At 38.3% G+C, this 26,836-nt stretch overlaps 1 protein-coding gene across 3 annotated transcripts in view; it reads right to left on the reverse strand.

The window, feature by feature from the left end:
* The window catches only part of FAM172A (family with sequence similarity 172 member A), a 301,851-nt gene that overhangs the window by 109,664 nt on the left and 165,351 nt on the right, over window positions 1-26,836 (reverse strand). For all 3 annotated transcript variants that reach the window (XM_004586200.3, XM_004586201.2, XM_058656305.1), the window contains 2 exons: window positions 4,991-5,107; window positions 479-563 (listed from right to left, as the gene is read on the reverse strand). In XM_004586200.3, the coding sequence (XP_004586257.1) occupies window positions 479-563; window positions 4,991-5,107 (202 nt within the window). The remainder of the gene's footprint in view (window positions 1-478; window positions 564-4,990; window positions 5,108-26,836) is intronic.

The following is a 26,836-nucleotide window of genomic DNA, read 5'->3' on the forward strand; positions in this document are numbered from 1 at the left end:
CTGTCTTTCCACAATCTAAATATTAACACACACATGCTGGCTAAAATCTGTACATGCCGAAAACTGTTTTAGAAGATTCTAGGCCATACAGCAGTCACAATTTCCAGTGAGAGATCATATCTGGTCACTCAATCCTCACCTTTGAGGAGCTTATGCATGTATAGTGCCTCTCCATAAGCTCCAACAGCAGTTTCATGTGTTACTCTTGAACTGTCACCTGTTTAACTCAATGAGTTTGTTGTTAAGCATTTTAAACTACTAAACAAATTTTTGACAGTGCACAGCACATACTACCAACAATGCACTCAACAACTGAAGGCAGAGCAATAGACTTAACAAAAAAACAATTCTGTTCACAGTAGTATAGTGTTATTTTAAAAATACCATCAACAACCTAATGCCACTTCCCCCGAAAGAACAAAACAAAATAAAACAAAAACCGAAATACCAAAGTATATATTCTCCATCACACACATACCTGCCGAGACTCTGGGACAGTCAGGCAGCATGGATTCCACTGATGTATCCAATGGTTCAGAACTAGAGACCCAGTTACAACAGTTCTGTAATGCAGTAGAGAAAACATTTTAGGAAACTAACCAAGATAATTCCAAGTATTTAAGTTGGATAGTTTAATTTACTCTATAACCAACCATTGCAAGTGCATTCAATTTATTTTCTGTACATCTATATTTTTTAATTACAATTAGTAATTATGCACAACTAACATGACCATGGGGGAAAAAGCCCCCTTCTCTTTCACTATTCAGTATACATCTGTGTTGATATTAAAAAGGCACATAACCTTCTGTGATATACTCTCAAAAGAAGGTTAGATGATTAAGAAATTACAAAACTATTACAGTTAAGGAAAACTGGAAAAAACTGTCTGTTTTTTAATTTTAGAGTGAAACAAATGATTTACTTAAAGATGTGAAAACACTGTTAATTTCTTAACTACATTCTGTATTACAGAACCGTATTATGTGTAGAAGCAGGAGAAATAAATGTGCTCACTCCTCAAAATCTTTCAGTTTTTTACTTTGACCTGTTCCAAAGCACGCTGTATGAAAGCAGTGAATTGTAGCTGTGAATCTGAGGACATGACGCTCCAATATTACAGATCAACCTCTTAAATTTGATGATTTACAATTCAGACCAATGAAGTCAAAGAAATCGATGTCCCTTTAACATATTTTAAGGCTGCAGCTGAAGAGCAGTTTTAAGAATGTGATTAACATCATATGATCTAAAAAAATGTCCTAGCACATACAAACACACAAAGACACACATTTACAATGAATTTCCAGGCAGATTTTATTTTAAAAGAAATCATCCCATCAATCATGTTGGAAAAATCGGTGATCGCTATTCTGGTAAACAAGCATGTATTGTGTATTTTTAGATGCTTGCTGCCCTGGTTGTGCACCATGGAATCCGTCCTCACTGTGGAAAGATCCTTGACTGGTAGATCAAGTGTCTTATTGTATTTCCTTAATTCATTCTGTCTGGAAGAAGATGTCAGTGTGTTGCAGTGAGGAGAGAATTTCAAAGCCCCAGTCCCCACCAATACAGGCTGAGGAATGGCTTTTGAATAGATTTGTCAAGGCAACCCCACTGTTCTGGGACCAGGGAGAGCAGGAACAACATAAAGGAAGGGTTGCTGCATGGGATTAGAAAGTGAAGTTCACAAAGCATGGCAGATTTCTGTAAGAAACAGTGGATCAATGAAACTATTGAACTGCACAGGGGAAAAAAACATGAAAACAAACACAACATCAAGTAGTGTTCTTAAATGCTTTCATTCTTTTTTACATTTAAAATGGCTAAAATATTAGTATTTTCCACATGTAACATAGCCCACTGGTTTAAAGCAGATACACATTCTGTAAAATGCGCTCCTAATCTTAATTAGCGGCTGAATGCAAAATCACACAATGTAATAGAGCAGATATTATTATAAAGGAGACTGGGTTTTAGAAGATATTTCATACATTTGAAATAAGTAAAATTAATATTACCATTGATAGAATACACATCAGAGAGTTCTAGATAATGCAGAAGATTAGCACACAATTAGCCAGCTTTTATATACAATGTGACACTTGCTTGTAAGAAATAAGTATTCTCCAAAGCAGTGTCAAGATATGTAAATGGATGATTTGTTTTATCATTCATCACAGCCCCTAATAAAATTCAAAAATCATGACTTCTATAGGTACTAAAAATAGGCTCCCAATGATACAGGGAGATAGCTTCAATGAAGAATGACTTTCCCTTTCTCTGCCTTTTTCTTAAACAATTCAGTCTTTTCACTGACAGCAATTAGCACTGCCGACAGACAGGCAGCGATTAGGTATATATTTTAATTATTATTCATCCTCCCAATAACCTCCACATCTGATGAAAGTAGGCTATTACCCAGGTGATACGTCAGTCTTCATACTGCTCACTTACACTTCACATATGTAAAACCATGTCTTACCGGATTTTCGAGTATTAACAAAAGTGGTGACGTATTATAATAAGCATTATAAGATAATAAATAAAAAGAAGCTGCTGTTGTAAGTTACAAAAAACAAGAAAAATAAGCATATTCTTGATCTTTGTTTATAGGCTAACCTGGAAGGTGAAAAAAAATCACCTTTTTAAACAAACATTTTATCAAGAACTTCATCACACAGTTCAAACATGCATGCAGAGCAAATAAATGTTACTAGTGTTCATTAAGGGGGCTGATTGGAGAATCTGTATCACTGTCTTACATCTGAAACTTACAAGTAGTTCTTGATGGAATGATGCAGCCAATCCCAAAGAGAATGAAAGCACTTTTGGCCTCCTGTACAGCCAGATAACATTCCTGCGGTGTTTTTCTTGAGACAGCTATTTGCAAATTGTCCCAGTTTTTTGACTGATTCCAAATGAATCCAGAGGACGTGGCAGAGAAGTGGAAGGCAGAGGGACACAAAATCATACCTCCACACCCTTCTCCATAACATCCATGCTCACGTCAAACACCCATTCTATTTCCTGTAATCCAGTCTTGCTTGCTTACATCATTTCAAGAATCCTGCAGAATGGATCAGGGCTGATGAAGTACAGAGAGGAACAGAGTTTCATCTCAAGTGTGGAGAAATACTGGGCTTTTCTTGTGCGATACCAAACAAAATCTGCCCTACTACAGGTCACAAAAGTGGCTGGGTCAAACAGCCTCTGTTATAGGCCACTATATCTTCTCTCTTTGGAGAGCAATTCTGAGCAGCAAGAGTTCAAAATTGCATCAAAATAATAATGTTTATAGCAACATATTTTATTTTTTTCTACAGTACATCTCGTTTCTTACACAATACAATTCACTCTTCAAGGAGCTGTCTCGCTGATCTTCACATCCTTAATTCTCATGACAGTTCATGAGTAAGATGCAATAGGAATGACTATCTCTAATAAAGAGTTATGAAACAGACCTCCAAGGTGTGTCTGTCCAAGATTGTTTTAGCAAAGTAACTGTTACATCCTTAATTACTGATTTACATAATGAGTGACTAAGCCAGAGTCATCAAAACTTGGTTTGATTTCTTCCAAATTACTGCCAGCATATCATTTCTTGCCTTTTGGAAGATATTCTGAATAAGCAAATTATTTATAAAGGGAGCTTATTTATCTTTGTGTCATAGAGAAGGCAGCACTAAAAACACAAGTAAAGCACAGAACTTGTTTACAGTGCCAAGAACTGTGTTATTTCTTTAGATATGTTACTTCCCATTCATGCTTTCCAGATGTATATTATAGATTAAAAATACAGGCAGACATATTCAAAAGTTTCTTTTGAAAAAGTTGAGACTCTTGGGAAAAGCAGCTAAGAATGCAGCCACACCATGGAAGGAGCAGTACAAAAAGCAACATGTATGTCAAAACAGATGCAAAAATGAGCCTTTCCACATTTATGACTTTAGGAATAGTAGAATAAAAAATAGTCTAAACTTTTTGTGTGATGAAGATACTTTCTCTAAGGGAGAACAACAACAATGGTATCAGATTGATAACATCCTAGCACAACAGGGAATATACAGTTGGATCCTGCTTTCAACTCAAAGTTCTCTGGAAACACTAACTCTCTGGTCTTCTTCACTTTGCATCATGAGCACTTTCCCATCACACAGTCCTATGGTTAGAGGACTGACAGGGCACTTGGTTTTCTTTTAACAAAAACTGAGAGAAAACCAGGTCAATCAGCTCACTCACATAAATGGAAATAAATGGTCTGACTAAGCAATTACTATAGCATGGAGTGGGTGATGTCAGTTGTTCCTAATGTCAGAAAAGAAGATTTCAGAAGGCAGCAATAATAGGAACAAAGGAAATAATGACCTGAGAATTAAAAACAATAGTGGGAGCATGTCCAATGAGTTTTTGTTAGCTTTCAGGTTTACTAGTCCTTAGCAGGTATGAACAGAAGTTTTCTTAGCCTGATGTTGGACCTTGGCCAGCTCCTGGTATCTCCCAGCTCAAAGGTCTGGCTCAATGTTATATCAACTTCTCAGCTTCATCTCCCCCTACTGGCAGAAGCAAGCCAATCCACTGGAGAGTAGTGCACACTGACAGGTTTCAAGAAGCAAAGGACAAGACTAAGTGTATATTAACCTCTTTTTCTTTTGATTAAGAAGCACCAACTGTTGATGGGAAGACTAAACATTAGTAATAAGGCTTCTCTAACACCAAGACTTTAAGGCAAAGTTCCTAAATAAATACTGCGTGCAGACCTCCTATATCAGACATCCAAGGGGGTTGGGTGTGCTTTTAAAATGCGTGTGTTCTGCTGAAGGGTGTGCTGTGATGATTTCAGGCACATCTAGTTTTTTTTTTTTCATTTCCTTCCAGTCTTTCAGCTTTAGAAAGAGAAGTGGCAGTGAGAGGTGATACAAATTGGTGGAAGCTCACAATAAAGGTTCATGACAATTCATTGAAGCACTGAAAAAAAGTCAAGTCTCACCTCTCTCATCCATTCTCGAACAGTTTTGCCAGCTTCTTGATGCCACACATTGTGAACAGAGTCTGTCAATGCCACGGCAGTTACTTTGCTTTTTACATCTGCTTCTCGTTGAATCATCTGTTTTAAAAAGGATAAATAAAACATTGCTTATATATTTTTTTCCTACTGGGTGCAAACTACTTAGTCACAGAAAGTAATGACATATTAAAATGAAAGATTATATGTGTGTATATATATATATTTTTTTTCTCACCTGACTTAGGGCTACACTTCTCCACACTGAACACAAACCTTATTCTTTCCGAGAGATATGAAAAGATCTGGTATTTTCTTTTGAAAAAGATAATAACACTTAAGTTTTAGAACTTGGAAACTATTATTTTTCATGTGGTTTGACAATTCAAGGCATCCAGGGATCACAAGGAGGAATCTCTGAGGGTTTCCTTTACAAGTTTCTTCTACCTCTTCCTATCTCAGTGTTTCAGGGAAGTTAGTACCAGGAGTTCATGGGGAGCTACTTAGCACTAACGTCCACTAACCTTCAGTAGATGGCAAAACACTATAAGGGCAATATCTTGCTTTGACTTCTCCAATTCAATGAGCTAGCTTTGTCCTGGAAACTTACAATTTTTTTGGTGTTTTAAATACCCACAAATATCTTCTGTTTCAAAGCCTCTCAGTAGCACTTTGCTTCCTAATATATTTCCTTATGTGGCAAATTATTACATTTCAACATCTTTTATAAGATGTCACATCTTAAAAATTTAGTGGCTATAAAGATTTTTTAAAAAATTAGCCTGGCTTGAAGACACTGGGAACTCATCGGTAATCTTGCTAGATAAAGAAAACGAAAAATAAAAGTTGTCCATCAAAATAATACTAATAAAAAGGTTTAAATCCTCCTAATGCTAGACACTCTGGTTTGGCACAATTAATGTAGGAAAGCTTAGTAAGAAAAATTATAGCTAAAATACACAACAGAATTCAATTTCATAGGAATGTCATCTGTTAGTTCATCTCAAATGTCTTTATTCTTGCAGTTTTTTTTAACTGAAAAGACCAATTTTTCATTTGCTATTAATTTCTACAAATTGTCTATCAAAAATAGAATAGCTCACTTAAAATGGGGTGACTTCTGAATAAAGCTGACAGTTTAGACAGAGAATACTGCAAGCCTTCCTGCATCCTGACGTCACAGTTCCTGTGGGTACTGTGAACCGACAACTAGTAACATCTTCCTCTCTCTGCTTTGTGCATTTATTCTGTCCCTGCACATGCAGATCTCCTTTCAAAGAACATTACCTAACCTAATGGGAATCTCATTTACTGTGAATACCTGCACCTTAAATATTTACGTTCTAGGATTTTTGATTATGTAACACTGATGTGTTAAATTCACTGTTGGTTGTCAACATTATAATATTTCTATAAAAATTTCACCTTCTGACACAAATAACACACTTAGAAACACAAAAATAAGATTCAAGTTTCATACATCACATTGTTAAGCTACATCATTCTGCATTGCATTTTTATTTTACTTATTATTATTATTATCATTTTATGATACAGTTCCATACCATCTGGGATTTCTCTTACACCCTCCTTAATTCCCCTGTTACTGAGTTCTCCTACACTATTACTATCGTATAGTTCCTCATAAACTGTCATATCAGTGGGGGCACGGACAATGGCAGAGTCCAGTGTCCTATTGTCAAGATATAGTAAACAGTTTCATTGGGAATCCATCTTTGGTCTAGAAGTAGAGATGTGTACTGATTTGTATCTTCACATCTGGATATGACAGTCTCCATTACACAGTTACTATATATCCCCTTAAATGAAAAGCCACAATATAAAATCAACAACAGGAAGAAAAATAGAAATTTACAATGCCATGAAGCTAAATAACATGCTACTGAATGACAAATGTGTCGCTGAAGAAATGAAAAACAACAACCTTCTTGAAGAAAATGATGCTGCTGTATGATCTATGTGTCAGTGAAGAATTTTATGAGAAAAAAAGAATCAAAATCCATGAGATATAGTTTCCGTTGATCTTTGTTGGTGAAATGTGTCTCCTGTAGGCAACAAATAGATGTGTTTTTTTAATCCAGTCTACTAATCTATGACGTTTGATTGATGAATTTAAGCCATTTACATTAAGGGTTAATATGAATAGGTGGTAATTTGGTCCTGTCATTTTAGGAATGAGTTGTTCATTGATTTAATCTTCTGTTGTTATTTTACTGGGATGTTCTTTGCATTTGCCTTTGGTTTTGGTGGAAGCTATTCCTTTTCTCTGTCAAGAGATCATCTTGAAGTATCCTTTGTAGGGCAGATCTGAAGAGGCATCTTCTTTTAACTTTAGTTTACTGTGGAAGAATTTTATTTCATTTTCAAAGACAAAGGAAAGCTTTACTGGGTATGCTACACTGAGCCAACATTTTTTTGTTTTTAGAATCTGGAATATGTCGCTCCATTCTCTTCTTGTCTGTAGAGTTTCCTGTGAGAGGTATCCTGTGAGTTTAATTGGCATTCCTTCAGTTTATTTTCTTCATGTGCACATTTAAGGATCTTTTTCCTTATGTTTGACTGAAGAGAGCTTGATTATCATGGGTCATGGTGAAGATCGCTGTTGGTCAACCCTGTTGGGAGTTGTGTGTCTCTCTTGGATGTTGCTTCCCAATTCTTTCTATAGATTAGGGATTTTTTCTGTTATTATTTCATTGAATGCACTTTTAATCCTGGCTTCTCTTTCTGCACCTTCTGGGACTCCTATAACTCGTACATTTGGCTTTTTAATAGTGTCTTTCAATTCTTGAATACTTTTTTTTTTTTTTTAGCATAACCCAGCTCTGCTTCCAGCTTTTTGCTTGTTTCCCCTGGTGACAGGAAATATTTTCCAATTCTGAGATTCTTTCTTCTGCCTCCTTCATTCTATTTTGGAGACTCTCCACTGTACTTTTAATTTGTTCCACTGTATTCTTCATTTCTGATAGATCAGCTTCCATTTGATTCATTTCCTGTGTGACATGTTCCTTAAATTCCTTAAATTTCTGCTTTATGTGCTTTTTCTTGTTGATAAGAAGCTTTATAATAAGTGTTTTGAATTTTGTATCCCCATTTGCTCGATGTCTTCCTCAGTTAACTCTGAGGTTGGCAAAGGCTTTTGCTCCTTTGCAGTAGCGTCTTCAGTAATATTCATTGTGCCGTTGTCTCTTCTTTTGGTCTGGGTCATTGTACTTCTGGTTAGCAGAGTCTTCTACTTGGGGCAAGTTTCTAAGCTCTGTCACCCACAAGACTACAGTTCCACTTACTGCAGTTGGTACACAGCTCTTTGCTTGTAGGCACTTGTGCCACTCCCTCCAGCAAGTTCCAGGTCTGGGTTCTTCTGTTAGATTTCCACCATGGTCTCTGTAGCCCCAGCTCACCACTCTTTACCTCCTGTGACACTGTGCTGAGGCTGCTCTGTTGTCTGTACAATCTTTTTCCCAGTTCCAGTTGGAGTAGGTCCTAGGATCAGGGAGAAACCAGGAGTCCTATATAGCTAGGTTGTTGGTGGTACTGATCTTGCTGGAACCTGTTGGCCATTAGGTCTGAGGGCCATATGGACTTATTTTGACCCATACGATGCCAAAGTCAGTATTATTTTCTGTGTGGGACTAGTGCAATGCACTGAGCTCAGTGAGTTCTCCCCAAGCTCAGCCTACGCACAGCTGTCGCCCCTGCAGTCTTAAAGCCTTTGCCACACTGTACAAAATAGCGCCTGATGTGCCACTACTAGAGTTCTTGATCTGCTGACCATCAGGTCTGGAGGGTACCCAGACCAGTCTTGGGTGGACCCTGTAGGATGTCAGGTTGTTGCAGTTCACTGAGTCAGAAATGAGTTCACTCCCAGTTCAGTGCATGTGCAGTACTGTCCAAGGCTTTTGCCTCCTTAAACAAAATGGTATCTGATTCAGCTCCATGGGGTGGACTGGGCTGTGAAATGCACTCTGTTCCCACACTGTTTGTCTGGGACCTGCTGCTCTGTCTCTGCTCCTGGCTAAATCAAACAGACCAGCAGGATGAGCAGTCTAGCTCCTGAGCTCCCAGTGAAAGTCCCTTCCTACCTTGTTGCTGGTAGAGTTCTGGCTGCTGCTGCAATTCAGATCGCTGCTGGCTGAATGCTTCTGGGGTATCAGTCACTGCAACACCACAGGGCTGTGTCTGCTGCTTTTCTGTGTCTGTCAGTCTCCAGGTACCCCTCTGCTGTTGTTCTGTCCTCTCCTGTTTCCTAGAAAGTGCCCTCTCTCCTTCACACTGGCTAAAGTTTCTCTGTCTGTTTAAACATGTCCTTACTGTATTCTGCCATCCTGATTCTTCTACATTGCATTTTAAAACAAGATTCAGACTGGATCACATCGGTAACATTAGATAATGAAAAATAAAATTCCACAACAGTCAATCCTCCTGATTTATGAAAACTGTATGTCTATACCCTCTTTTCCAAATGGTAGCATTTTAGGAGATTTAGAGCAATTTGTTGCTGAGGTTCCGAAATTAGAACAAGCTTTTCCAATATGCTTATACATAAAGATATTTGACCTGGATTTTGTGATGGTTTTATTTATGAGAATTTATTTAAGATGATGTCTGAAGAGCTATTTGAGCAATGAAGTAATATCAATGAATGAAAAGGTTCAGCAGTTAAGACAGAAGTAGAAAATCTGGAGGTTAAATATTACAAATTGTACAAACAGAGACATTAAGACTTCTAGGGGAGGGCCAGGCGTGGTAGGCTAGTGGCTAAAGTCCTCGCCTTGCACGTGCTGGATCTTATACTGGTGCTGGTTCTAATCCTGGCAGCCCTGCTTCCCATCCAGCTCCCTGTTTGTGGTCTAGTGAAGCAGCCGAGGATGGCCCAAAGCCTTGGGACCCTGTACCTGCATGGGAGACCTGGAAGAAGTTATTGGTTCCTGCCTGAGAATTGGCTCAGCTCCAGCCGTTGCAGACACATGGGGAGGGAATCAGTGAATGGAAGATTTTCCTCTCTGTCTCTCCTCTTCTCTGTATCTCTTACTTTCCAACAACCAACCAATCAACCAACCAACCAATCAATCAATCTTAAAAGAAAACATGGTTTCTAGGGCAAAAATAAACCTGGGGTCTGTTTGTCCATTTGGGTGTTATTTCACACAATGAATGTAAGAATGTCAGATTTTTTTCTTACATTATATTATAGCTCAATGTAACACTCCCCTAAACTATCACAAATCTTCACTTTACAAATATAGGCAGCTAGAAAGAATCTCAAATATTTGATTGCTTAGGATTTTTAGAACTTTGAATCAGTTTAAAATCAGCCAGCTTTTCAGACTATCTACCTCACTTTCAGTTGTGCTTCAGCTTTATTTAGCACTCTTACTAGAAACTGCTGCACCAAAAGTCTAGTGGCTACAGTCCTCGCCTTGAAAATGCTGGGATCCCAAATGGGCACTGGTTCATGTCCTGGCAGCTGAGCTTTCCATCCTGCTCCCTGCTTTCCATCCTTTCCCTGGGAAAACAGTGGAGGACGGCCCAAAGCCTTGGGACCCTGCACCTGCGTGGGAGACCCAGAAGAGGCTGAGGGTTCCTGGCTTTGGATCGGCTCAGCTCTGGCCATTGTGGCTTCTTGGGGAACGAGTCAGCAGATGGAGGTTCTTCCTCTCTGTCTCTCCTCCTCTCTGTATATCTGGCTTTCCAAAACAAACAAACAAATAAACAAATCTTTAAAAGAAAGACTCTATGATTTAAAAGTACCTGTGTGTTTTTTGTGTTTTTCCTTTTTTTTTTTTTTTTAAGGAAAACACTGCTATTACATGAGCTCAGATGGGAGAGGAGGAGTCATTTCTTTCAGACAACTGAGCCTCTGCCTAATGAACGCAGCCCTCTGCTTGGCCATGCTAGGCGGTCTTGACGTGAGGCTCCGAGCAGTTCGCCTTGCTGGAACTGCTCCTCAGCAGACTGCTGATTGTTCTTTTGATTGTGTTTCTTTCCAATTTTCTTTGTTCCATGCTTAAAACCTCTTCCTTCTTTGGAGTCAGTTTGGCTCCCTTCTTACGGCCAGCAATGTAGTAACTTTGCCATGCGTGGCCTATTAAACCACAGAGCTTTACCACAATTTTTGAGTTTTATCAAACTCTTGACACCGTACAGAACATATTATAAACAGTTTAGTAGTAGCTTTTCTTTTTGAAAGATTGGGAACGATGTTAACTTGATATTAATTAAAAGTGTATAAAGGGCCACTTACTACTTAATAGTTCATTCAAAAATACAGAGTGAGGAGAAAGCATTTTGTTAATTTATGTTTTAGCCACTGCTGGTGAACAGCCACATCCTATATTTGAGTGTCTGGATTCAAGTTCTGGTTCCATTCCAGATTCCAGATTCCTGCTAATGGGCACCTGGGGAGGTAGTAGGTAATATTTATCATATATTTGTGTTTTATAGATTTGGACAGTTTAAAAATGGTTTAAAAATGACCTAAATCAAGCAGGCAGAAATGCTGAAATTCTAAAGATCATACCAAGATAGAAATCAGCTCTGAGCAAAAACTGACAATCAACAACACTTTAAAATTATTACAGTCCTAAAATAGATAATATCTAGGATAACACAGAAAGTTTCACATTTCTATAAATGTATCAATGATTTCAGAACTAATGCAAAATATTTGGTCCTATCAGTAGATATTGCACTACTTTTTAATCTTATTAATTTACTTATTCATGGTCTTGATCTTGGCATCATTATAATGAACCAACTTACTCTTTCCTTCACTGTTTTGAATATTTCTACTGTGACAAAGGTTTAGCTCAATAAATATCAAGAACTTTGATAAGAATAAAAGCATCACCAGGGGATGTGGCACATTGCAATGTAGTAAGACATTATTTGGTATGTCCCATCCTCACTCCTTACTGACTGCCTGGGTTGGAGTTGAGTTCCGACCCCATTCCTCATTTCAGCTTTCTGGTAAAGCAGATCTGGAGGCACAGGGGATGGCTCAAGCAGCTGGGTCAGTACCAACTAGAAGAAAGTTTTGAATTAAGTTCTGGGCTTCTAGCTTTGGCCTGACTCAGTTTTGGTTGTTACAGATATTTGGGGGAGTGAACTAGTGGAAGAAATCTCTGCCTTTTCAATCAGTCAACTACACACCACCCGTCCGCAAGCTTGCAGGTGTATTAACATTTCTAGGTGGGGGGGAAGGCCTCCTTTATTTTTAACTTTTCCTTTGAGAGTATGAGTTTTTAAATGAGGTAACTGTGACAAACTAGATAAGCTTTCCCAAGTGTGAAAGCTTACCCAAGTCAGACAAGAGGAAGAACCAAAGTGCCAGAGGGGAGTCAAGGGGAAGCCACAAACAGCAGCACGGAGCTTTGCTCCCTTCTACGTGCAGGGCTCCCACGCAGGCTGATCCCATTCCCTCCAAAAATCTGGCAGGTATTTCCTGTCCACTTGGCTCCCCTCACTCATCCTTCTCCAAGGCTCCCTTCCGACACACTGGCATATTCTCTTCATAAAATCCTAGCCAAATGCAAATGCTTTGAACTCGATCATGATCTTTTTACAGAGAAAAACACACAGCTTCTTGCTACCAACAGCACCTTGAAGGCTGAGAAATGCCACAGGGATGATCTACCATGGGGCATTCGGTGTATCTCTAGTCCAGGGTTTTGGAAATGTTGGGTTCATCCCAATTCACTATTCCAGCCTACAGAGAGGGGAAGTCTGAACTAGAATGGCTTCACCCTAACCTTAAACATTTAAAAAAAGATAATTGCATGTTGCTGCATTTGTGATTTGTAGTCAAGACAGGATAATTCCTGTCTTTGTGTTTTGAAGTCCAAGGGGCTCCCCTGAAGAAGTGTGGGTCAGCACAGAGGTATGCATATGAATGCAGGACCACACACATGTTTGTACATATGAGGGGACAACAGAAAGTTCATGGAAAGTGGAATTGATGAAGGTTTATTTTATATGGGGGAGTCAGTGGTGGGAGCGGGGATCTGGAGAGGGGGAAGGGGAATCCCAGAGCCTATGGAATGGAATCATTAAACAAACAAACAAAGGCTTATTTTATCTCCCTGAATTACTAAATTCATTCGTATGCATGAATATACCATGTTTGAAACATGTTTTTGAGGGGGAATATTCTAATGCTTTCCATCAGTCAAATCCTTATCTTCTTTTTAAATTTTGACATGTGTTATACACATGTGCAGTGAGGGTTATACCACGTGAATAACTTGTATGGGAAAGAATACTCTGAAAGCAAATCAAATAATGCATGTTTCTTCCAGATTGGGATCTGACACAACTGTACATTTGTAATTCGAGGATCATTACTACAGTGTGAGCATGAATGAATCATCACTCTGGTTAATGGCACGGCTGAGGTTTGAGACGCCTTTTTAAAAAAAGGATGTACGTGTATATATAAATAGATTAGCTCCCTCTAGAGCTCCTTGAATTAAGATTTCACATTAGGTTGTTTAAAATGTTTAAAAAAGTACAGAAAGCTGGTACCTTTCACACTTTCATCATAATTGTACACAGTGCTACTGCTTGAACACAGTCTTTATGTCATCTGACAAACTGCAATATTTTGCTGCGAGCCTCTATCATCACTCTACCTTTCTGCATGCATACTATGCAGGGTGTGGTACTCCACCCTGCGCCATCAGGCCCTCTGGGTTACAAGTGTACTTTGTAACAAGACGACCCATCAGAGGACACTTGGTTTGGCAGAATCTTTGCTGTTAATGTCCAACATTACCTCTTATTACTCTTTCTGAAGATCATTTGAACAAATTTGTCCCCACAGGTTGCTACTTGCAGAACAAATATCATTGTTGCTGTACCATTAAAAGCTTAGTTCTGGTACCTAAAGCAGTGCCAACACCTCTAGCAATTCTAACAATCTCTTCAGTAAATGAAATGTGAAGACTACACTGCCCAGTAGGATGTTCAGATGAGAACTTCGGAGTACAACTTCAGAGTAAGACTCTGAGTTCACACTCTGCCCTGCTTCTTCTGAAAATACTACTTTCAGCACATTTAAAAAATTCTTCTGTGCCTCAGTTTTATCACATAGTAAATGAATGAAGCATATAGAAGTTGCAGTGGTAGACAACGTCCAGCCTGTGGGCCATGGAAGGCTTGTAAAATCATTTGGTCTGACCCTACTCAGACAACTGTAGGTGGGACCTGAAATCCAATAAAACTATAGGTGGCTAAATTTTAAGTTGACAATCTTATTCAAATGGTCCTTGGCTTACAAAAGATATGCCATTTCTGAAAGACCTAGCACATGGGTCACAATTATAACAGGCAATTCCACAAGAATACAAAATGAAGACTATAACTTATAAGAACCTTTTCTCTCATTCTCACTTGCTTAGGAGGAATCAATAGAAGCTGAGTTTACAAATGCATTTAATGATTTAATTTTAAAAATCCAAAGGTTCATAAAGGAAAAATGTATACAGCAGTGTTTTTCCTTTGACTTGTGGCTCGGTACTTCTTTAACTGCATGGTTAAGGAGTAGAGGAAGCTTACTAGTGTGTCTACTTAAAATCCTACAATGAGAATACTATGCATCAGGGCACTGTGTACTTGGAAATGAAAACAATTGCTGAAGCAATACTGTGGCAGTTCCACTTTTGTCCCACTGGGGAAACCTTCCAGAATGACTCGAGTTGGCAGCAAAGCATGAAGCCATGGCTAGGCAAGGGTTAAACTGAGGAGAGAGCCACATAACCACTTAGTTTTCTACACAGAGGAAATGTATCTATATTTTAAAAAGACACACGAAGACCTAAAGGGTGACTCTCTTAAGGAAGACAATGCAGTGCCAAAGCGTGTATAAACTTTGGGATTAGACAAATTAATTCTTTTAATCATGGCAAAGACACAAAAGTGTGAATAGTAGTAGTTACCACCCAGGGTTGCTGAAGTACAACTGAGCCAAGGAAATGTAAGGAACCAATAATGTTAGCTCCTGTTTACTGTCACTCATTCATCTCTGATTTCTAAAATGTACTTCATTTTGCACACGAAATCAAAATTCACACAAATGGGACAGCAGTTCTCAAGCACATCCAACTACTACACCCTTCTCTGCTGCCACTTTCTTAAGTTTATAAAGTGATTAGAACTTGCTTGAATGTTTTTACTGGGAATAAACAGGAGTAAAGGGGAGGGCCATACCCTCCAGGCTACCCAGGACAGGACTGGCTCATGCCTACCAAGCTGGTTCAGTTACGAATGCCATTCCCTTCCACTGCCAAAAAGTGGTAGTGCTCAGATGGCAAATAATTTGGTCACTATATATGTAACACAGATCTTAAATGCTACTTTAGCAAAAGGGAAAGCTTAATAAAAGTGTTTCTACTCAATGCTTAGAAGTTTAATCAAATACCACGAATCTATATTCTAGGTCACTATAAAAGCAATCATGAAGGAAAACATACAAGAAATATTTCAAAAGGATCCTAAGTTTGAGATTTAAACTCAAGCCTCGAGAGGGCCAGAGCCCCTCACAGATGGCATGCTTTCTCACACCCTGGTTAGGAAAACATGACCAGCTGGTCTCCGGTGCAGCCGCGGGATAAGACAACATTCTTGCTTCCTGGGCTTTGAAGCTCCAGCTTCAATTCTTGCAACCTTTGTCTAATTTCAGGAAGGAAAAGTTTCCACAGGCAAGAACACCAAGGGCTAGGGCATGTAAACTGAAACTTTTTGGGTCACATGCATTTATGAAGATAAGTCTCCAGCCACCTTTTAGGGAATGGCAAGCCATGATTGATTATTGCAGGCGGCCAGAAGGGAGCAGTAATCACTTCCGTTTCCTTTCCTGCCTGGACCATGCCGACACGTGCAAGCTCTCACAACAACAAAAAGCATGTGTCAGGTGGGTTTAAAGGAAAAGAAAAGCAAAGCAAACATATAAGTGATTGACATTCTCAAAGCTGGGAAAGAAAACCCGTGCTTTACAAAAGAACATGGTATGGGGACAAAAACATAAACGTTTGAAAAACTTACACTACAAATCAAGAAAACAGCTACTAACTATTACATAAGAGGTGTTAATTGAAACAAAACACAGCAGGGGTCAGGCAGCTGCTAACAAAATGGTATGTGACCATCAGGGTGGCTTACTTGATTTAAAAAATTAGTAGGTAATATTATATGACTGACTGCAGAAGGTAAGCTATTATAAAACAGAGACTTAGAAATTACAATGATAAATGAAGTTGACACAAAAGTGTGAGGACTAAACATTGAAATGGCAAAACTAAAGCAGATTTAGTAATAAGGATGTTTAAATGTTGTCATAAATAGTTGTAGGTGGGAAAATGAGAAAATTAATTAAAGTTTGATACATAAACTATAGACCAAGAAATGTTCCCAACGCAAATAAGGAGCAAACAGGTTGAAGATACACAGTTAAAAAATCACTTACAAGTCTTTATTGATTGAAATCATCTTGAAATGTTTAGGCATACCTCACATATATGTACATACATGTATATTCCATATTTTAGATAGCATATCTTTAGGTAAGTAAGCATTCAAGAATTGTATATTATAGGAATATTTAGAAACTAGCAGCAAAATATTTCATTATGTTCAGGAAGTACAGGCATTTGCTCTTGGCTGGGAGAGGGGTAATACATTTACGTTTGAAAGCACACCATTCTGGCAGGCTTTGGGTGTCCTGGCCCAGGTCCTTGGGTCTGCCTGCAAGGTGAGTGTTGGGTCCGTGAGCCTTGGTGGGGAGCGTCTGGTGGGGCCTGGGTCACCTGGCCCCGCCTGGGGGTGGGAGGTCTGGCAGGGTTTGGGTTGGCTGGCTCACGTTCTTGGGCCCACCTGCGTGGTGTGTACCGGGCCTGTGAGCCCCAGGGTTGGGAGCTCATTGGGGCCTGGGTCACCTGGCCCAGGTCCATGGGCCCAGCTATGAGAAGTGTTTCTCCTCAGTTGTAAAGAATGGAGTGCTGGATGGCAGGCCATGGTGCACAAAGAGGATATGGTAGCCCATTGGGGCCTGCAGAGGAGATCTGGTACCATAGCAGACAATGGAGAAAAGAACATATGGGCAACTACCCCAGCCAAATGATGACAGCAAATATCTGGGCAAATGGGAACTCTACAGTGGACTCTGTCAAGCAATGGGTATTGGAAGGGTTTCCTTAACCACAGTTCGGTGAGATAGACAGCATTTCAGAACTATTGCATCTACCTGGGCAGAACTCTAGGAGTGTGTACCACATTCTGACCCTGGCTTTATACTGGGTGGCCTTTCCCCATCCTCATGTACTGGGATGGCTGGGAGGCTGGTTATGGCTTTGCCCCTTGTCTCCCCCCTACCCCCAGAAATGGGGAGAAGAAATATAAAGTTGGAAACAATGATCACACCCACTTTTCCTTAACCCTGGATCCTTCCCACCCTGATTAACTATGTAAACATCATATAAAAGAATAAAAAAATAAAAAGAAAGCACACCATTTGCTTTTGGTCTGGGGAAAACAGAGATAAAGAGAAGAAGGCTTCCTGTTGCATCGACATATAATTAATAACCAGGGTGTTGGAGAATATGTTGTTTAACACATTTCCCTAAAAACATCTTCGTCCAACTACTGGGTTTATACCTAAAATTTCATTCTGACTTGCGCCTCTGCTCTTATTCCAGTATGCAAGACCACATTATGATTTATCTCAGGAAAATCTAACCGAACAAGCACATTTCTCCGGGGTTTTAGATTTCTTACAATCTGATACTCTACTGCTAAATTTTATATTATTTGTCAACAAAAGATCATGAAGCACCAAATGCAAAACTAAAAGAATGGGAAGTATTGACTTCTGGAAAACAAAAAGAAATCCAAATCATAAAGTCCAAAAGTCACGTAATATACTGGACAATGATAGGATTTATCTAAATTTGAAGTGAAATGTACATATTAAAAAAAAGAAGATATATCTGCTTTTAAATTGAAGATTCTCTATGTACAAAATAAGCTGGACATCACATAAAGTTTGCCTTCCTCACTACTAAGTGGCTGCCACAATAACCCCAGGCCTGCTGGTGTTGGTTAGGGAGACAAAGAGTGAGCATGGACAACAAGTTTCACTAGAGAAGCATGTGGGCAGTTTCTCAAATCTCAACCTTCATTTCCTATGGCATGAAGAAAAGATAAAAATGTGCTATGTCAATCAAGAATGAAAGATATGAGCCTGTAATTATTTTCCAGATTTTTGTGGCTCTGTACCCTCCACTGTTTCTCTGTGTTCACCTTCAGAAATACAAGGCAATCTTTATTCGATCCCATGTCTTTAATGCAGGTTCAGGTTTATATTGCTGAACTGGCATGGCACTGATGTGACTGTTAAATATGGGCATGGGCTGGGTCAAAGTTACCTGGGTGCTCATAAAGCAGGATGTGCTACCCAATGGTGGGTTACAATCATAGTCAAGACATTGGGACAGGTTGACAATCTCTTTAAAAAGGGAAAATGGCATCATTTTAATAAGAATAAGTCACAGGCTTCCTACACTGTTTGAAAATATTTGAACAAGGATCTCCAGATGGCTGTTCTACCTAGGAACTTATGCTAAATACCTGGAACTTCTGTTACCGCTTAAGCATTTAAATGAATGTTACAGGAAGGGATTTCAACTCAACTAAGTGCTTGTAGGTGCTGTTTAAATGCATGCTATACTGACCAACAAATGTAGAACAGTTCTTTAAGTTGTATTTTAAAAATACGATAATGATTACATGCTGGGGACATTTCTTTTCCCCTGCAAAAGCACATCCCACATTTCTCAAGTGATAAAAATAAATGTTTTGAAATACGTGTATTTGGGAGAAGACGTTAGGCGACTCTATTCACTGCACAAAATCACAGGAGCACTGGGTGGAGAACAGATGGAACTGGATGGAAAGTAGCTATTCACCTCTATGGACAGGGCTGCATCTTCACTGCACAGAGAATGCACAAATGCTACATGCAGGAAAAGAGCACCTTGGACTTCATACACTAGGGAACCATAAACAACAGTCACTATCCACTAAGTGTGCTCCATCAGTACCTACCTTAATGGAAAACACTGGAGTAGCACTTCAGATCGCTAACAGGAAGAGAGGAATTCTGAAACCTATCATTTAGACATCTGATGACAGCTCTGAGGCATGAGCATGCGGAAAAATTTACACTGAGGAAAGGTTTATGTGTGAGTGAAGGAGAATTATTCTCAAGGCTATTTTTTTAAAATTCCATTTTCTTTCATGTATTCATTCCTCATCTCTTCTTTGCGGGGCACAGTCCACCAGTGGAGTCCATGATTTAGAATCTCTATCCCACTATCACTAAATATTGCCTCAGTTTTGTGAGCATGAAATAATCTAAACAGTGAAAAGCTAAAGCAAATACAGCATTTGGGCAGTAAAGTACAGGATGCTTAATAAGCATCAAGTTTATTACAGTAGGAGGCAGAATTTTTGTTACATCACACCTTTTGTTAAGCAGCCAATTTAGCCAATATGAAATCTTATAAGGTATAAAAAAAGAGTCAGTAGTTCACTAATTTACAAAGTCAATTATATGCCACTGTTTCCTATCAGGTTAATTACTTCATTTACATTTTCAGAATTTTAAAGTGGAGCATGAAAGGTGACAGATTGACAGGACTGCAGGCTGAAATTGTTACACTACTTTGCCGAGTGTTAACAACATAAAAGGCAATACACTAAACAGAATTACACATAGATTTTATTTAATGAGATTGTAAGTAAAATGGGCATGGTGCTGAAATGGGAGAACAAAATGGGCATTTTTGGAAAAAGAAATCGAATGAAGGTGTAAGGAGGTGTTAGGTCCATATCGCCCTTTTACACAGTACAGATGAAAGAATGGTTCTTGTTCAACATCAAGGAAGGGGAACGAGCGGCATTTGAAGGAGAAATAAAAAGGAATAAGTCCAAAGAAGAAATCTATATTACAAAAGAATGAAAGTGACTCCTTCAGGGGAAGGTTCATCCTAACAAGAGGTATGCCAAAGGGGGAGGAGGGTTATTACCATACAGCACAAAAGAAGACTACGCACAGGAAATAGGAACAAATGCTGATTTTCCATAGTTTTTGATTTCTTCCCCACTTTCCTAAGAACCCAACCTGCCACTCCTTATTGTGGGTGTCATGATGAAATCTACCATACTACTTTCTGTCACTAAGTTGTCAGGACAAGTAAGGCTTTCCTAATGCTGTCTCTTCCCACACAGACACCAGCACATGCTATGATCTACTAGTCCCTTGCCCACTCAGACAAAAAGGACAATGAACTCATTACTGAATTTTCCAGTAATTAAGTTTTCTACAAGGTAATGTGATGTTGTTGCTACTTTTTATTCAGGTTGGGGGGGGGTGTGAGTTACATCCTACTGCTTGAGAATTTGTATTCTCACAGCAATGAATGTGATTACATCTCCTGCGGTCTTTATGTAAGAGTAAATTTTTAGGTTAACATTATCATTCACACACAGAAAAAAAAAACAACCAGCTTCAGTATTACAAATAACGGCACCTCCTGTATCATCATATAGCAGAATGAGAAATCATCAAGGACAGTAGAAATTACGTGGTTCAATTTTGTATCGATGAGAAATGAGGTGAGGTGATTTTCGGGCCTGTCTCCAGTGGGACAAGGCATACCAGCAGTATCCACCACCACCGACAGTGCCACTCCTTCACCCCGCACACCGTGTGCGACCTCAGAGCGCACACACCATTCCTGCCTTGATGACATGTCTCAGTGCTCCACACTTCCAGGCAACACAGCTGGACTCACAGTCATTTACTTTTGTGCAAGTTTGGGGCTGACAAGCCACCAAGGTGGTTTGTGCACACAAGCTGCTTTCATTCTGTGGCGTGAATGGCTGCTGTTTTGTTCTTTTTCTCATCCGTTTGGCAGGTCAAGTCAGTCAAACTGGTTTCTTCATGTAGACACTGCCTTGCTATGGAAATGAATGTAGAAACATTCATCTTTGTCAGAAATTATGTCAAATTATTCAAATTTATTGGTGAATTACAGCAAACATCCCAGCTGATGAACATCTCAGTCATATGTTTTTGAGAGAACACTTATGGCTCTGAAAAGATAACATTACAAGGAAATGTTTGGAAAGAGGATGGGGTTTGTCATTCAAGATAATACTTTTTTTTTTTTGATCATAAGAAATTCCAAAGATGTCGAGGAGTGCAAGTGTTAAAGCCTACCTCCCTAGAGAGAGCTCCTATTGTGACTCCCCTCTGCTTGTTAGGGTCTCGTGCAGGATCCCTAGGAAGCTGCCTCATCAGACCCTTCTGTCAGTTTCCACCCTCTCCACAGACACAGTGCAGTCTTTACATCCATGCTTCATCTCCGGCTTGAGGTAATAAGTGATTAGCTACAGCACAGTGGTGTGATGTTTATGTTCTCCTTTGCTATATTACACCCAATGTCTCAAAAATTAATGTAAGTACGTCAGTATCTGAAATTAACTTTGTATAGCCAAAAGCAACATCCTGCTAGGAGGAGAAAAACCTATTATAAATGGCTTGCATCTGATTGCTTGTAGATGGTTAGCATTGGGAAACTAACATTCCAAATTAGAAAAAAAATGTTGAATATAACAAAAGCTGCCCCATATTGATTAACCAGCATTTCGTTTATAAATTGATATGGTCTAAGTAGGTGAATCTACTCTAAGTGACAGATCTATTACTAAAGACCACAGATGGACCTAAATTGGCTAATGTACTTACAATGTATATAGAAATAATGAGAAAATACATGCAAGGAAAATAAAAGAACTCTTCTCTGAACTGTTTATTAACCTTAAAAATAATTTTTTTTTCTGTGAAATGACCTGAAACTCGTCATCAGTAACATTAAACTTAAAGTATATGCTATACAATAATTACTATCAAGAAACGCTTTGGAAAATTAGAACAGAAAAAAAATCAACCTAGAATAATGCACATAGCCATTTTGAAAAAAAAAAGTTCTTCATGGAAACCAACTTTACGTTCTGTAAAGCAGAAGAATTTTGCAAATTTTGTTTAAAACCACTCATGTGTTTATGTGCAAAGGCTTTACTGGTGTCCACGCTAAGTTTGGCAATCTTGCTTGTCCATTTTTAGTCAGAATGTAAAATAGACTCTGCAAAAACTTTACAGTCTGCAGAAAAACTTTATCCTAGTTCCTCCCATTAGCAAATCAATATGCAACTAATAAAAACTGGGGCATAATTCTAACTGTATATTTTCATACATGTATAAGATATGGCTATGATTAGAGAAACTATGAAATTTTACTAGTACCATGGATCTGATTAATTAAGAGAGCAGGGTAAAATAGTTTTCTATATTCCCTAGGCTACTAATTTTGCGTTCCACATTTGCAGGGGATGAGAATAGGAAGTAAAAGAAAGAGAAAACTGTATCTTAAAAGTATATATTAAATATAACACAATATCATTAATGTCCTTAGAGATTGCACGTAGTGCCTTAGTTTGAAACATGAAGAGACAGATTTAAATAGACATTAAGATTCCAAAATGGTAATAGAATAAATCTTTATAAAGATTTCAAATTGTGATAATTGAAAATGTTTTGCTAATTGGGTTGTCATTACATGTTCAACTAGTGGTCACAGCTGTAATCAATGACGCACTGTGAGTGGCACTACATTCATTCATTCTCCCGCCACTCATCTTCAAACATTCAGGTGAAATACGGTACCAAATACACTCTCAAGATTTTTAAAGGCCGGCAAGTTACCTCTGAAGTAAGTGAATGGTAAAAGTTACAAATACGATCAATAAAGGAAAGTAATACAAAGGACAAGGCAGAAATTACTGTTATTTGGTTATTCTTTGGTAACTTCTCTTTTGACCTTTATCCAAATGAATCACACTAACTTGAACGCTTTCACTCACTTGATTTTCAAAGCTGTTCGTCACACTTGCTGGCTGGAAGCACAGCTGGCCAGGGAGCAGAACCTCATCACTGGGCAAACTTGCCCTTCTGATTTTGCCAAGAATGACATTTCGAACGGGGATGGGGAGGGGGTTACAGTGTGGAGGCGGGATGCTGTATGTATTAGTGAGAACCAACAGCCCCAGCCCTTTTGTCAGTACTCTATATAGGCGTTAGAAAGAAAACCAAAATAACAAAGAGTCAAACAGCTCAGAGTTCTCTAAATTCAATTGTTAATTAAAGCAGGAGCAAAGGAATCAGCTATTTTTTGCTCATTTTCCGAAGAAAGATGAACGGAGGATGAGCAGTGCCCCCTAGTGTCAATAATCACAGACGAGGAAAGCGGGAGGAAAGTTCCTAATGTGAACTGAACTGAATTATTAAAACTGCGTGGATGTAATAAATTACCAAGTCATCATTATTTAAATTTCATACTTTACATGTATAGAAAGGCATAATGCATAATCATTTATTCAACACTGATTTGCTAAGGAATGTGCACATGTGAGAGGATACACACACACACACACACACACTGTACAGAGTCTGACATGGCCAAGATGTCTATAATGTTCCAGGCAGCTCAGGAAAAAAATTCCACCCAGCACAGCAGGCCATGCATGAAGCGGGTGTCAGCAAACCCAGCAGAATCACTCACTGTGAAAGCGTCTAATAGGAACTGCTGAATACACAGCACAGCCAACGAGGCCTCAGTGGCTAACATGGAATATCCACCAGAGTCCGAAGGTTTCAAACCTACCCCGAACTTTAATTATATTTGTAAAGAGCATTTAAACATTTTTCTCATTTTTCATTAGTAATGGAGAGTAGCCTATTCAACCTGAATTAGATACTGAGTTTGAAAATGGCATAAATTTTGCTGTATATATTCTGAATATTGGATTGTACATCTTAAACACAAATAGATAAAATACATATCTCTCTTTGGGAGACAAAGCAGAGCCCAATTCAAATATTTTCAGAATATAACCTCTACATTATGGAATTTAATTTTGGATACATCTTCTCCTGATAAACCTAGTATGTGAAAAAACTTAAAAGTTAATTTTTAGAGACTCATTAAGTTTCTATAGAGCGACAAATGAGTATGTATGTGGCAAAAAGATAAAGTTAACTTTACCATTCTGTGAAATACTAAGTGACTTATTAATAGGATTTTCATCAAAGAATCTATAAATGAGGACAAATAAAAAATGGAACACATCTGTACAAGTAAAAATGACACAAAAAAGAAAAAAATCTACAAGGAGGAGGTGAACGTATTTTAAGAAATGACTAATAAAAATCAGTAGAAAAAACTGTTGCCTAATTTTATTTGCATAAAAAATGCGAGGCAAAAATTTCAAGGCTATTTAAAACATGCATTTATATAAGAATCCATGTAAGAATTCGTTTTCCACATAAACCAATAGTGCGTATACTACCGGCTTTTGCATTTTAAAAAAGGAATATAATTAGGGCTTTATAAAAATATCTCTATGTGTATTTAAAATACTCCGTCTTTGAGATGGAGAATAGTTCATGCGAAATGTCCAGAATCATATTTAAGTGTATAAGCGTGTTTAGGATCTTCACGGTAAGTTCTGGTGAAAATCGAACCGGATCCTTCCAGCATTTCAAAGTTAAGAAAAAGATTCTAAATCACTATTGAGTTTTCTTAAAAGAAAGATTAGCCTCAGCAAGGCTATTATAATCTTGGGCTAAGAATTAACCCCCCTACTTACTTATAACACTATTTAGGTAATGTTCAGAAGAAAATGAAATATTGAAAGATATATTCACATTCTTTTAGGTCTTCTACACATTTCTGTTTCAGACGTATTTTAATTCAACTTCAGGCTGTCTAATGATCATTTGTTATAAATGTAGAAAAAGAGATCTCTAAACCTATCCTAGAAGTTACCTACAACTGCTCTCAGCAGTCCCAAGCAAAAGGGAAGGATCCGTTGTAAAGCAGGGGTACTATCAAGAAGTGCTTCCAGTTCTGGAGAAACAAACTAAGAAATGCTTAGAATTAACTTGGAACATTTCTACGCATATTGATTTGGGGAACATATCAATAAGTGTCCACATCCTGGTTTTCCTTGCAGGAAGATGGGAAGATGAGCACACCGTGCCTGTTGCATGGCAAAGCTGTAGCGGGAGGATGCTGGAGGCAGGGGATGGCCATAGCCAGGCGGAGGGAGTGATTCAGAGCTCTCAACACACCCACAGCAAGGGTCCGTGTCCTCTGGGACCAGCATTAATGCCCCTAAGACTTCACCTGCACCCTTTCTAGAACCTCTCTGACAAAGGAGTTTGGAAATATCTGCACACAAACGCCAAATAAAAATAAATTTTAAATGTGAGCTCTTAGCTTTAACTTCCTCAAGCCTACATTTACAAATGTTAAAATAAAGATTTTCTTTTGCAAATACATTCTAAACTACTATGAATGAGAGGATTCTTACAACGTGCTTAGAGACAGAGAGAGTTATGAAAGACAAATAACTTCAAAGGAAGCTGTTTCCTTAACAGATGTGTATTACTGCAAATATCTAATAAGCAAATGTCTCTTCATATGTGAAGATGACTCAGCAATAGTTACTACCCACTGAACTAGTCAGATCTATGTCTCTTAATAACTGAGCATAATTTTTAACCGGTAAGTCTTAGAAAACATGCTAAGATGATAGAATAATAATGCACTTTTAGAAACGAATCAACATTATTGCAAGTTGAAAAGAAGAAATAGAGAATAAACTATATATCAGTCTTTTGACATTTTTTAAGTTACAGATTTTAAAAATCCCATAGAACTGCTCTTATTTGCACACTGCTTAATATGAACTATTAATACACTTACAGACTATTTATTTATATTTTATTGCAGCAGAGTTAAGAAAGTGAAACAGTAAATCACAACCTCATCCAGGAATTAATATAATTTATAATTTATGTTTATTTCTCAGAAAAATAAATTTTGCTTAAAACAATGAATATCTTTTAAAAGTAATATTACCATGCTTAATTTTTTTTTTTACTATTTTAAACATTTTGGCACTTTCACATGAGTTGATGAGAGTTACGATCAAAGCACAAATTTCAAGGACAGTGAAAACAAAACAATATTAAACATCGCTCACACAGAATGATAAGAATTAGAAACTCAGCATACACTGGGTGGATAGAAAGCAAATTTCCTTTTATTAGCCAAATAAAAATGCATCTTTTGAGATTTTTGTAAAGAGATGCGTTTTAGTATATAATTAATGATGTAATATAGTCATTTTACCATAAAGTTACTACAATTTTATTAGCTATGCACTCACTAGAAACATGGTAACACCTAGAAATCATCATCCAAAACATAATACTTTGTCCAAGAGAACGAATAAAAACAGGGCTGAATTCATTGTATGCTGTTCTGTGAGATGTAAAAACTCTTGTCTTTGAAAGCCAATTAGCTTGGAATTTTTTTAACAGTACCCTGCATCTTCATCCTAGATGGGGGAAAGCAGAGTAACAGATTTCACCTGACCTATCTTTATGGCCTACTTCATTTTCCTGTTTCCCAGTATCTCACAGAAAAGCCCCCAGCTTCCCATCAGTTTTAGAATGAATGTGAGCACAGTGAACAGCCATCCGACCCAGAGTTCTGTATGTATGTATGAGTTCGCAGAGAGTACTGCTCCTGTCCAGGTCTAGGGTATCACTTGAGAAACAACGAAAAGCACAGGTGTCATACTGCATCCTCACAGTGGCCTGGAGGCTGCATTCCTTATCTCCTGTGA

Source organism: Ochotona princeps, chromosome 28 (genome assembly GCF_030435755.1).
Source record: "Ochotona princeps isolate mOchPri1 chromosome 28, mOchPri1.hap1, whole genome shotgun sequence".
Classification (NCBI taxonomy): Eukaryota; Metazoa; Chordata; class Mammalia; order Lagomorpha; family Ochotonidae; genus Ochotona; species Ochotona princeps.